This window comes from Anomaloglossus baeobatrachus, chromosome 7, assembly GCF_048569485.1.
Source record: "Anomaloglossus baeobatrachus isolate aAnoBae1 chromosome 7, aAnoBae1.hap1, whole genome shotgun sequence".
NCBI lineage: Eukaryota > Metazoa > Chordata > Amphibia > Anura > Aromobatidae > Anomaloglossus > Anomaloglossus baeobatrachus.
Genome location: NC_134359.1, coordinates 55,311,237 through 55,323,609, shown reverse-complemented (window position 1 = coordinate 55,323,609; position 12,373 = coordinate 55,311,237). Strand labels below are relative to the sequence as shown.

At 50.8% G+C, this 12,373-nt stretch overlaps 1 protein-coding gene across 2 annotated transcripts in view; it reads left to right on the top strand.

The window, feature by feature from the left end:
- Window positions 1–12,373, top strand: part of CFAP210 (cilia and flagella associated protein 210) — a 91,952-nt gene that overhangs the window by 15,280 nt on the left and 64,299 nt on the right. For both annotated transcript variants that reach the window (XM_075317301.1, XM_075317300.1), the window contains one exon: window positions 1,341–1,546. In XM_075317301.1, coding sequence (XP_075173416.1) covers window positions 1,341–1,546 — 206 coding nt within the window. The remainder of the gene's footprint in view (window positions 1–1,340; window positions 1,547–12,373) is intronic.

The following is a 12,373-nucleotide window of genomic DNA, read 5'->3' as shown; positions in this document are numbered from 1 at the left end:
GTAGCAAATGTCAAAAATAGTTTTAAAAAAAAATTAAAAGAAAAAACTTAAATAATCATCCTATTCCCTATCCAAAAACAAAGAATAAAAAAATAATTATGCCCATTTGGTATCGGTAAATTTAAAGTGTTCAGTCTATGAAATATAAAATTAATTAACCAAATCAATTGCTGTAAATCAAATCAAAATTCCAGAGTTAGAGGAGGCCTACTGTACAATTAAGATGGCCACGGCCATGTTAAATAGACAGAAGCCTGTCCTGGCAATTTAGGATAGGTGCGTGTGAGCATGTGCAGTGGGAATAACAACATTCTAAGGCGGCCTTCACACATCCGTGCAAAACACAAACGTTTTGCACGGTGGGTGGTAAAGGTGTGTATGTGTGCACGTGTGTCCTCCGTGTGCTGTCCCTGTGCTATCTGTGTTACATCCGGATAGCACATGGATAGCATGAGCTGGTATACTTACCTGTCCCCGACGCTGCTGTTTCCCACGCTGCTGTTGCTTCGGTGTCTGCGGTGAGTGCAGTGAATATGCATGAGCTTAATGAGCGGACTTGGAAGCAACAGCAGCGCCAGAGACAGGTGAGTATAACAATTCTATATTTTTATGTCACCTGTGTTTTCTCCGGTACGTGTCACACTGATGTCACACAAATCACATTAGTATGCGGTCCGTATGACATCCGTGCTGAAAACGGACATGTCGCTGTGTGCTCCACATGAACACACGTCTGTGTCACAACACAAATGTGTGACCAAGCCCACTGATTTTAATGGGTATACATGAGTCTGGGACTCCGGTACGTGTGAAAACGGACGTCACATTCACCGGAGACACGGATGTGTCAAGGTGGCCTAAGACAGATTTCTGCCAGAGGAACAAGTCGGAGGCCATCTTAATTATATATTTATTGCTTCCCTAGACAAAACGATTTGATTTGCTAAATACATTTATTTAACAACTTATTTAGAATGACATTTTCTTTAGTTGTTAATTTTTTTTTCCTATTCCTGGAGAACCCCTTTAAATAGACGTTTTTGAGAGAAGATCAAAAGTACATGTTCCTTTTTCATCTGTACCTATAATGTAAACAGGAAAGGACCATAATAAGTATGTGACAGAAGTATCTACACACCTTTGCGTGATCTGATAGTTATATTTATTTATGTGACAACTGCTCATGTGTGATCTGATGGAGTAACACGGTATATATATATATATATATATATATATATATATATGTGACAACCCTTTAAACATTTGGAGTCATTCTGAGTAATGTGATGTGTGAGTTTCGCTGGGTGTTTGGCTACAATGTGTGACCTCCGGTGTTACAGAGCGCATTGCTGCTTACTGAAGTCATGAGAGAACGGGATGCCCAGATAGAACTGAAGAATAAACGCACCAGTATGAACAATAGGCAAGATACGGACACCTTGGCTAAGATGCAGAGGGAATTGGAGGAAACTATTTATAATGACCAGCAGAAGGCGCTGCAGAGGTCGACCGAGAGAAAGACTAATGCTAACCATCTTCTGAAGCAGTATGTAAAGATTTCCTTTTTATCACTTACTAGCTGTAGTACCCAGTCGTTGCCCGGGATAGTAACTATCTCTCTGTCTCTCTCACAGTCTCTGTCAGTGTGACGCTGTCTGTCTGTTTCTCTGTCTGTCTCTTTCCTTGTCTGTCTGTGTCTATGTCTCTGTCTGACTATTTCTATCGCTGTCTGTATATCTATCAGTCTATCTGTCTCCATCTCTGTGTCTGTCTGTCTCTCTCTATCTCTGTGTCTTTCTCTGTGTGTGTGTCTGTCTCTTTCCCCGTCTGTCTCTTTCCCCGTCTGTCTCTTTCCCCGTCTGTCTCTTTCACCGTCTGTCTCTTTCCCCGTCTGTCTCTTTCCCCGGCTGTCTCTTTCCCTGTCTGTCTCTTTCCCCGGCTGTCTCTTTGCCCGGCTGTCTCTTTGCCCGGCTGTCTCTTTGCCCGGCTGTCTCTTTGCCCGGCTGTCTCTTTGCCCGGCTGTCTCTATCCAGGGCTGTCTCTCTCCAGGGCTGTCTCTTTCCTCGTCTGTCTGTCTGTCTCTTTCCCCATCTGTCTCTGTCTGTGTCTCTGTCTGTCTGTCTTTTTCTGTCTCTCTATCCATCTCTCCACCGACATCATATAACCTGACGCATAAGCTTCAACTAACAGTTTATTTCTTTGTCGCTCCATTGGGAGACCCAGACACTTGGGGTGTATAGCTATGCCTCCGGAGGCCACACAAAGTATTACACTAAAAGTGTAAAGCCCCTTCCCTTCTGCCTATACACCCCCCGTGCCTCACGGGCTCCTCAGTTTTTATGCTTTGTGCGAAGGAGGCTGACATCCACGCATAAGCTCCACAGCTTAGTCAGCAGCAGCTGCTGACTAGGTCGGATGGAAGAAAAGAGGGCCCATAACAGGGCCCCCAGCATGCTCCCTTCTCACCCCACTTTGTCGGCGGTGTTGTTAAGGTTGAAGTACCCATTGCGGGTACACAGGCAGGAGCCACATGCTGCTTTCCTTCCCCATCCCTTAATGGGCTCTGGGTGAAGTGGGATCCGGATCGGTCTTCAGGCACTGAGACCGTGCTCCCTCCGCAGCCCCTGGGAATCTGCTGGATAGGAGCTGGGTATCGTCAGGGACAAGGCCCTGCTACTATGAGGTACTCTGTGTCCCCGTGGGGACCGCGCATGGAGCGCTTGTGCCATACACATTACAGCACTGCTGGGTGTGTTAGTGCGCCGGGGACTACCGCGCATGGAGCGCTTGTGCCATACACATTGCAGCACTGCTGGGTGTGTTAGTGCGCCGGGGACTACCGCGCGGCCGCGCTTATAACTTTAGTCCCCGGCTTCTGCGGCCTAGTGTCGTATATTTCCGCCCACAGGCCTGCCAGTCAGGGGAAGGGCGGGACGCTGCACAGATCGTCAGCGCTGAGGGCTGGAACATACATTAGTATCCTCCTCCCTCCTCACTCAGTACACTGGGGCACTAGATTCCCGCACTTTTCTTGGGCACGCCCACGGTCTCCTCCTCCCCACAGAACGCCGGCAGCCATTCCTGTCAGCGATTCAGACGCTGGAGAGGAGAGACAACACAGGGAGACCCAGGCAGGGAATCTGGTGATCACACAACCGCTCTGAGCGGTCGGTAAGCAGCACCTGTGGTGCTGGCCCCACTGAGTACCGAAGTGTATATATATATATAGGCTTATAGGCTATACATTTGCACTGTATGGTCGCTCTGTTGATTTTTGGCTATATACCCTCCTGGATTGTTCTCAGAGGAGACAACATGTCATCCGCAAAAAGCAAGGGTGCCAAAGCACAGGCGTACTTTGCAACCTGTACCTCATGTACAGCTGTACTACCAGCAGGTTCCACTGACCCTCATTGTGTGCAATGCTCGGCCCCTGTGGCACTTACTCAGCCGGAGCCTCTGCGACTGGTGGCCCAGGTGGAACCACCTGCTACCACTGTCCAGGTGACAGGGACGGAGTTTGCAGCCTTTGCTGACAAACTGTCTGAGAGTATGGATAAATGGTCTGCTAAAATACTGGAAGCATTGCAGTCCAGACCGGTGATTCAGGCCCCGGGCACTGTCCAATCCTTGACCCCTGGTCCCCCTCAATTGGAACAGCAAAGTTCCCCTGGGGTAACCCATAGGTCCCAGGGTGAGGTCTCTGACACGGACCGCAGTCCCAGGCCGCCCAAGCGGGGTCGCTGGGAAATTCCCTCCACTTCATCACACTGTTCAGGGTCCCAGCAGGAGGACTCTCTGGAGGATGAAGCGGAGGTATCAGATCAGGATTCTGATCCTGAAGCCGCTCTCAACCTAGATACACCTGAAGGTGACGCAGTAGTGAATGACCTTATAGCGACCATCAATCAGGTGTTGGATATTTCTCCCCCAGCTCCTCCAATCGAGGAGTCTGCTTCTCAGGAGAAATTCCGTTTCAGATTTCCCAAGCGTACATTAAATATGTTTCTGGATCACTCTGACTTCAGAGAGGCAATCCAGAAAAACCGAGACTGTCCAGACAAGCGTTTTTCCAAGCGCCTTAAGGACACACGCTATCCCTTCCCCCCCGAGGTTGTCAAGGGCTGGACTCAGTGTCCTAAGGTGGATCCTCCAATCTCCAGACTGGCGGCTAGATCCATAGTTGCAGTGGAAGATGGGGCTTCACTCAAAGATGCCACTGACAGACAGATGGAACTATGGTTGAAATCCATCTATGAAGCTATCGGCGCGTCTTTTGCTCCAGCATTCGCAGCCGTATGGGCACTCCAAGCTATTTCAGCTTGTCAGGCGCAGATTAATGCAGTAACACGTACATCTGCCCCGCAAGTGGTGTCCTTAACCACTCAGGCGTCGGCGTTTGCGTCCTACGCCATTAATGCTATCCTGGACTCGGCGAGCCGTACGGCGGTGGCATCCGCCAATTCGGTGGTACTCCGCAGGGCCATGTGGCTACGTGAATGGAAGGCAGACTCTGCTTCCAAAAAGTTCTTAACCGGTTTGCCATTGTCTGGCGACCGCTTGTTTGGTGAGCGATTGGATGAAATCATTAAACAATCCAAGGGAAAGGATTCATCCTTACCCCAGTCCAAACCAAACAGACCTCAACCACGGAAGGTACAATCGAGGTTTCGGTCCTTTCGGACCGCGGGCAGGTCTCAATTTTCCTCGTCCAAAAGGCCTCAGAAAGATCAGAGGAACTCCGATTCATGGCGGTCTAAGTCACGTCCTAAAAAGACCTCCGGAGGAACCGCTCCCAAAGCGGCCTCCTCATGACTTTCGGCCTCCTCAAACCGCATCCTCGGTCGGTGGCAGGCTCTCCCGCTTTTGCGACGCCTGGCTGCCACAAGTAAAAGACCGAGGGGTGAGAGACATTCTATCTCAAGGATACAGGATAGAGTTCAGCTCTCGTCCTCCGACGCGTTTCTTCAGAACATCTCCGCCCCCCGACAGAGCCGAGGCTCTTCTGCAGGCGGTGTGCACCCTGAAGGCGGAAGGAGTGGTGATCCCTGCTCCTCTTCAGCAACGGGGTCACGGTTTTTACTCCAACTTGTTCGTGGTGCCAAAAAAGGACGGATCCTTCCGTCCCGTTCTGGACCTAAAACTGCTCAACAAGCATGTGAGAACCAGGCGGTTCCGGATGGAATCGCTCCGCTCCGTCATCGCCTCAATGTCCCAAGGAGATTTCCTAGCATCAATCGACATCAAAGATGCTTATCTCCACGTACCGATTGCACCAGAGCATCAGCGCTTCCTGCGTTTCGCCATAGGAGACGAACACCTTCAGTTCGTGGCACTGCCTTTTGGCCTGGCGACAGCCCCACGGGTCTTCACCAAGGTCATGGCAACAGTGGTGGCAATCCTACACTCTCAGGGACACTCGGTGATCCCTTACTTAGACGATCTACTTGTCAAGGCACCCTCTCAAGGGGCATGCCAACACAGCCTGAACATTGCTCTGGACACTCTCAGTGTCAAATCTGACACCGGCCCAATCACTGACATATCTTGGCATGGAGTTTCATACTCTCTCAGCGATAGTGAGGCTTCCGCTGAACAAACAGCGTTCACTACAGACAGGGGTGCAATCTCTCCTTCAAGGTCAGTCACACCCCCTGAGGCGCCTCATGCACTTCCTAGGGAAGATGGTGGCAGCAATGGAGGCAGTTCCTTTTGCGCAGTTTCATCTGTGCCCACTTCAATGGGACATTCTCCGCAAATGGGACAGGAAGTCGACGTCCCTCGACAGGAATGTCTCCCTTTCTCGGGCAGCCAAAGCTTCCCTTCAGTGGTGGCTTCTCCCCACTTCTCTGTCGAAGGGGAAATCCTTCCTGCCCCCATCCTGGGCGGTGGTCACGACGGACGCGAGCCTGTCAGGGTGGGGAGCGGTCTTTCTCCACCACAGGGCTCAGGGTACTTGGACTCAGACAGAGTCCTCCCTTCAGATCAATGTTCTGGAGATAAGGGCAGTGTATCTTGCCCTAAAGGCGTTCCAGCCGTGGCTGGAAGGCAAACAGATCCGAATTCAGTCGGACAACTCCACAGCGGTGGCATACATCAACCACCAAGGCGGGACACGCAGTCGGCAAGCCTTCCAGGAAGTCCGGCGGATTCTGCTGTGGGTGGAAGCCACAGCCTCCACCATATCCGCAGTTCACATCCCGGGCGTAGAAAACTGGGAAGCAGACTTTCTCAGTCGCCAGGGCATGGACGCAGGGGAATGGTCCCTTCACCCGGACGTGTTTCAGGAGATCTGTTGCCGCTGGGGCATGCCGGACGTCGACCTAATGGCGTCCCGGCACAACAACAAGGTCCCGACATTCATGGCACGGTCTCAAGATCACAGAGCTCTGGCGGCAGACGCCTTAGTTCAGGATTGGTCGCAGTTTCAACTCCCTTATGTGTTTCCTCCTCTGGCACTGTTGCCCAGAGTGTTACGCAAGATCAGGGCCGACTGCCGCCGCGCCATCCTCGTCGCTCCAGACTGGCCGAGGAGGTCGTGGTACCCGGATCTGTGGCATCTCACGGTGGGCCAACCGTGGGCACTACCAGACCGACCAGACTTGCTGTCTCAAGGGCCGTTTTTCCATCTGAATTCTGCGGCCCTCAACCTGACTGTGTGGCCATTGAGTCCTGGATCCTAGCGTCTTCAGGATTATCTCAAGAGGTCATTGCCACTATGAGACAGGCTAGGAAACCAACGTCCGCCAAGATCTACCACAGGACGTGGAAAATATTCCTGTCGTGGTGCTCTGCTCAGGGTTTTTCTCCCTGGCCATTTACCTTGCCCACTTTTCTGTCCTTCCTTCAATCCGGATTGGAAAAGGGTTTGTCGCTCGGCTCCCTTAAGGGACAAGTCTCTGCGCTCTCTGTGTTTTTTCAGAAGCGCCTAGCCAGACTTCCACAGGTACGCACGTTCCTGCAGGGGGTTTGTCACATCGTCCCTCCTTACAAGCGTCCGTTAGAACCCTGGGATCTGAACAGGGTGCTGATGGTTCTTCAGAAACCACCGTTCGAGCCAATGAGGGATATTTCTCTCTCACGCCTTTCGCAGAAAGTGGTTTTCCTAGTAGCAGTCACTTCACTTCGGAGAGTGTCTGAGCTAGCAGCGTTGTCGTGCAAAGCCCCTTTCCTGGTGTTTCACCAGGACAAGGTGGTTCTGCGTCCGGTTCCGGAATTTCTCCCTAAGGTGGTATCCCCTTTTCATCTCAATCAGGATATCTCCTTACCCTCTTTTTGTCCTCATCCAGTTCACCAATGTGAAAAGGATTTGCACTTGTTAGATCTGGTGAGAGCACTCAGATTCTACATTTCTCGTACGGCGCCCCTGCGCCGCTCGGATGCACTCTTTGTCCTTGTCGCTGGCCAGCGTAAAGGGACACAAGCTTCCAAATCAACCCTGGCTCGGTGGATCAAGGAACCAATTCTCGAAGCTTATCGTTCCTCGGGGCTTCCGGTTCCCTCAGGGCTGAAGGCCCATTCTACCAGGGCCGTGGGAGCGTCCTGGGCCTTGCGGCACCAGGCTACGGCTCAGCAGGTGTGTCAGGCAGCTACCTGGTCGAGCCTGCACACTTTCACGAAACACTATCAAGTGCATACCTATGCTTCGGCAGATGCCAGCCTAGGTAGGCGAGTCCTTCAGGCGGCGGTTGCCCACCTGTAGGACGGAGCCGTTTACGGCTCTATTATGAGGTATTATTTACCCACCCAGGGACTGCTTTTGGACGTCCCAAGTGTCTGGGTCTCCCAATGGAGCGACAAAGAAGAAGGGAATTTTGTTTACTTACCGTAAATTCCTTTTCTTCTAGCTCCAATTGGGAGACCCAGCACCCGCCCCTGTTTTTTGTGTACACATGTTGTTCATGTTGAATGGTTTCAGTTCTCCGATATTCCTTCGGATTGAATTTACTTTAAACCAATTTATAATTTTTTCCTCCTTCTTGCTTTTGCACCAAAACTGAGGAGCCCGTGAGGCACGGGGGGTGTGTAGGCAGAAGGGGAGGGGCTTTACACTTTTAGTGTAATACTTTGTGTGGCCTCCGGAGGCATAGCTATACACCCCAAGTGTCTGGGTCTCCCAATTGGAGCTAGAAGAAAAGGAATTTACGGTAAGTAAACAAAATTCCCTTCTTTGTTCCTATAGCAACCACTGACAGTTGCTATTAATAACCTATAGCTCCCACCTCCATTCAGTTTAATGGCAGCAGGATTTTAGAGACTAACTGTAAAGCACGGGGTTACATTTTTCTGTCAAAACATAGTCTACGACGCTCCCTGGGTCATATGGGGCGTCTGTGCAAAATTTCGTGATTGTAAATGCTACGGTGCGGATTCCTTTAGCGGACATACACACACACATACATACACACATACATACATACACTGAGCTTTATATAATAGATGATGTAGACTGGATCTGTGCTTTGTACCCACATTCATTGCTTTCTACCTATATGTACAAAAAGTAAGAATTTTTTCAGAAATTGAAGTGTTAATAGTTTATTTTTTTATCAATTAACAATATGCAAAATGAATAAACAAAAGAGAAAATTAAATCCCATCAATATTTAATGTGACTGCCCTTTGCCTTCATCAGTTCTAGGTAGACTTGTCACTTGTGTACAGGTTTTGAAGGAACTCATCAGGGAGATTTTTCCAAACACCTTGGAGAACTGACCCCAGATCTTCTATACAGTATATGAGGCTCTGCAAATCCTTCTATCTCTTGATGTGATCACAGAAAGACTGCATGATGCTGAGATCGGGGCTGTGTGGGGGCCAGAGCACCACTTCCAGGACTTCTTGTTCTTTATGCTGAAGATAGAGATTATTAACCTCTAAACGACCTAGGATGTATATATACCTCCTAGGTCTCCATCTCTCCCTTTGATGTTGGCTGATCAGCTGATATGTGCAGCTAACAGGCACTGGTGGATCTGAGATCCATCGGCGCCTGTTAATCTCTTAGATCTCGCTGTCAAACTCTGATGATGACCCCTGTCACTGTCATGACTCACTTCCTGTGAATGTCGTAACAGTGTTGACACTCACAGTAACACAGCATTTCTGCTATTTCAGATCGGTACTGAAGCATCGCTCTGATCAGCAGAAGCGATTGGCTGCTGGTGGCATTAAGTCCGCTAAGGGGACTAGTAAAATCAATAAGGAATGTAAAAAAAGTTTTAAAAATTATGAAAAAATTACCTAAAGCGGGCTTTACACACAGCGACATCGCTAGCGATGTCGCTGGTGAAAACACCCGCCCCCGTCGGTTGTGCGTCACGGGCAAATCGCTGCCCGTGGCGCACAACATCGCTAACACCCGTCACACGGACTTACCTGCTTAGCGACGTCGCTGTTGCTGGCGAACAGCATCCTTTCTAAGGGGGCGGTTCGTTCGGCGTCACTAAGCGACCGTCCAATAGAAGCGGAGGGGCGGAGATGAGCGGGCCGAACATCCCGCCCACCTCCTTCCTTCCTCATTGCGGGTGGCCACAGGTAAGGTGAGGTTCCTCGTTCCTGCGGTGTCACACATAGCGATGTATGCTGCCGCAGGAACGACGAACAACATCGTACGTGCAGCAGCAACGATAATCGGGATTACAACGACTGGACAACGATCAACGATATGGTGAGTAATTTTGATCGTTAGCGGTCAGTCCTATGTTTCACACGCAACGACGTCGCTAACGAGGCCGGATGTGCGTCACGAATTCCGTGACCCCAACAGTATCTCATTAGTGATGTCGTTGCGTGTAAAGCCCGCTTTAAAAGTTCAAATCACCCCCCTTTTTCCCCATTGAAAATAAAACAATAGTTATAAAAAAAATACACATACTTGGTGTCGCAGGGTTCAGAAATGCCCTATCTATCAAATCATAAAATCAATTAATCTGATTGGTACATGGTGTGGCGGTAAAAAAAAATCCAGACACCAAAATTACGTTTTTTGGTCGCCACAACATTTTTTTAAAGTGCAATAACAGGCGATCAAAACAGCAGATCTACACAAAATGGTATAATTAAAAACATCAACTGAAGATGAAAAAAAAAGCCGTCATAGAGCCCCAGATCCCAAAAAATGAGAACGCTGCATGTCTTGGAAAATGGCGACAAAAGCGCTTATCTTTTTTCCGATGAACTTCTAAATTTTTTTTCACCCTTTAGATAAAAGTAAAACTATACATATTTGGTATCTACGAACTTGTACCGACATGAGGCATCATAATTACAGGTCAGTTTTACCATATAGTGAACAGGGTGAATTAAAAAAAAAACAAAACCATTGTGGAATTTCACTTTTTTCCACTATTTCTCCACATTTGTAATTTCTTTGTCGCTCCATTGGGAGACCCAGACAATTAGTGTATAGCTTCTGCCTCCGGAGGCCACACAAAGTATTACACTTTAAAAAGTGTAACCCCTCCCCTCTGCCTATACACCCTCCCGTGCATCACGGGCTCCTCAGTTTTATGCTTTGTGTGGAAGGAGGCACACATCCACTCATGCATTCTCATTTTAGTTATATCGGTTGGAAGAAAAGTGGGCCCCCACGGGGCCCCCGGCATGTTCCCTTCTCACCCCACTACGTCGGCGGTGCTGTTAAGGTTGAGGTACCCATTGTGGGTACAAAGGCTGGAGCCTCATGCCGTCTCCTTCACCATCCCTTAGCGGCTCTGGGAGAAGTGGGATCCTGAGCGGTCATCCATTCACTGGGACCGTGCTCCCTCCGCAGCCCCTGTGGTAATCTGTCGGACAGGAGTTTATTTATCCTCAGGGACCGGGCCCTGCATCACTAAGGTACTCTGTATCCCCATGGGGGATGTGCATGGAGCGCCTTCATCCCGGACGCTGCAGCAGCTGCTTATTTGTGACGGCCGGCGGACTTCCGCGCCGACCGCGCCTGTTTGTCGGCCGCGGTCTTAAATTTAGTCCCCGGCTTCAATTGCGGCCTAGTAGCAAAACTCCCGCCCCCGGGCCTGTCTATCAGGGGTAAGGGCGGGACTGCCGACCTGACGTCGGTTGTGAGGGCCGGAGCATCCTGTATGTTTCCTCCCCCCTCACTGATCACTGTGGGGACTCCAGATTCCCGCACTTTTCTAGCGCCGCCCACGGCCCCACTCCTCCCCTGAGAGCTCCGGCAGCCATTTTTTTGGCATTCTGCCTGTGGAGGATTTCCAGGAAAGAGCTCTGCAACGCTGGGAGACCTAAGGCAGGGAATCTGGAGGACACACACTCCGCTTTTTAGTGGTCGGTAAGCCACACCGGTCACCCGGTGCTGGTCCCCTTAGGGTGGCGGAATAGATACTAAATATATATATTTATATTTCTTCGGCGCTCCATTGGGAGACCCAGACGATTGGGTGTATAGCTACTGCCTCCGGAGGCCACACAAAGTATTACACTAAAAAGTGTAAGGCCCCTCCCCTTCTGCATATACACCCCCCGTGGGATCACGGGCTCCTCAGTTTTCAAGCTTTGTGCGAAGGAGGTCAGACATCCACGCATAGCTCCACTGTTTAGTCAGCAGCAGCTGCTGACTATGTCGGATGGAAGAAAAGAGGGCCCATACTAGGGCCCCCAGCATGCTCCCTTCTCACCCCACTCTTGTCGGCGGTGTTTGTTAAGGTTGAGGTACCCATTGCGGGTACGGAGACTGGAGCCCACATGCTGCTTTCCTTCCCCATCCCCCTGAGGGCTCTGGGTGAAGTGGGATCTTACCGGCCTCCAGGCTCTGAGGCCGGGCTCCATCCACAGACCCGGAGATCCTGCTGGAATGGAGCTGAGTATCGTCAGGGACAAGGCCCTGCAACGTTAAGGTACTCTGTGTCCCCGTACAGACCACGCACACACACACCAGCATGCTGGGTGTGTTAGTGCGCCGGGGACAACAGCGCTGCGCGCTGGGGCTATACTCACTGCAGCTTAGCTGAGTGAGTTAATGTGTGGGAAACTGCCGCGCCGGCCGCTGCTAGAAGCTGCGGCGCGGATGAGACTTGTGGTGCGCCGGGGACTTCCGCGCTGACCGTGCTTTTACGACGGCAGCGCTTATAAATCGAGTCCCCGGCTTTTGCGGCCTAGTTTCGTTTCCTTCCCGCCCCCGGGCCTGCCAGTCAGGGAAGGGGCGAGACGCTGTACAATGGTCAGCACCGAGGGCTGGAGTCTTATTTACATACTCCAGCCCTCTCACTGGGCACAGTGGGACGCCAGTTTCCCGCTCTTTGTCTGGGGCACGCCCACGGCCCGCCCCTCTTCACAGGACGCCGGCAGCCATTCCTGCATGCAGTCTAAGCTGGAGAACGGACACAGGCTCTGGGAGACCCGGTCAAGGGAT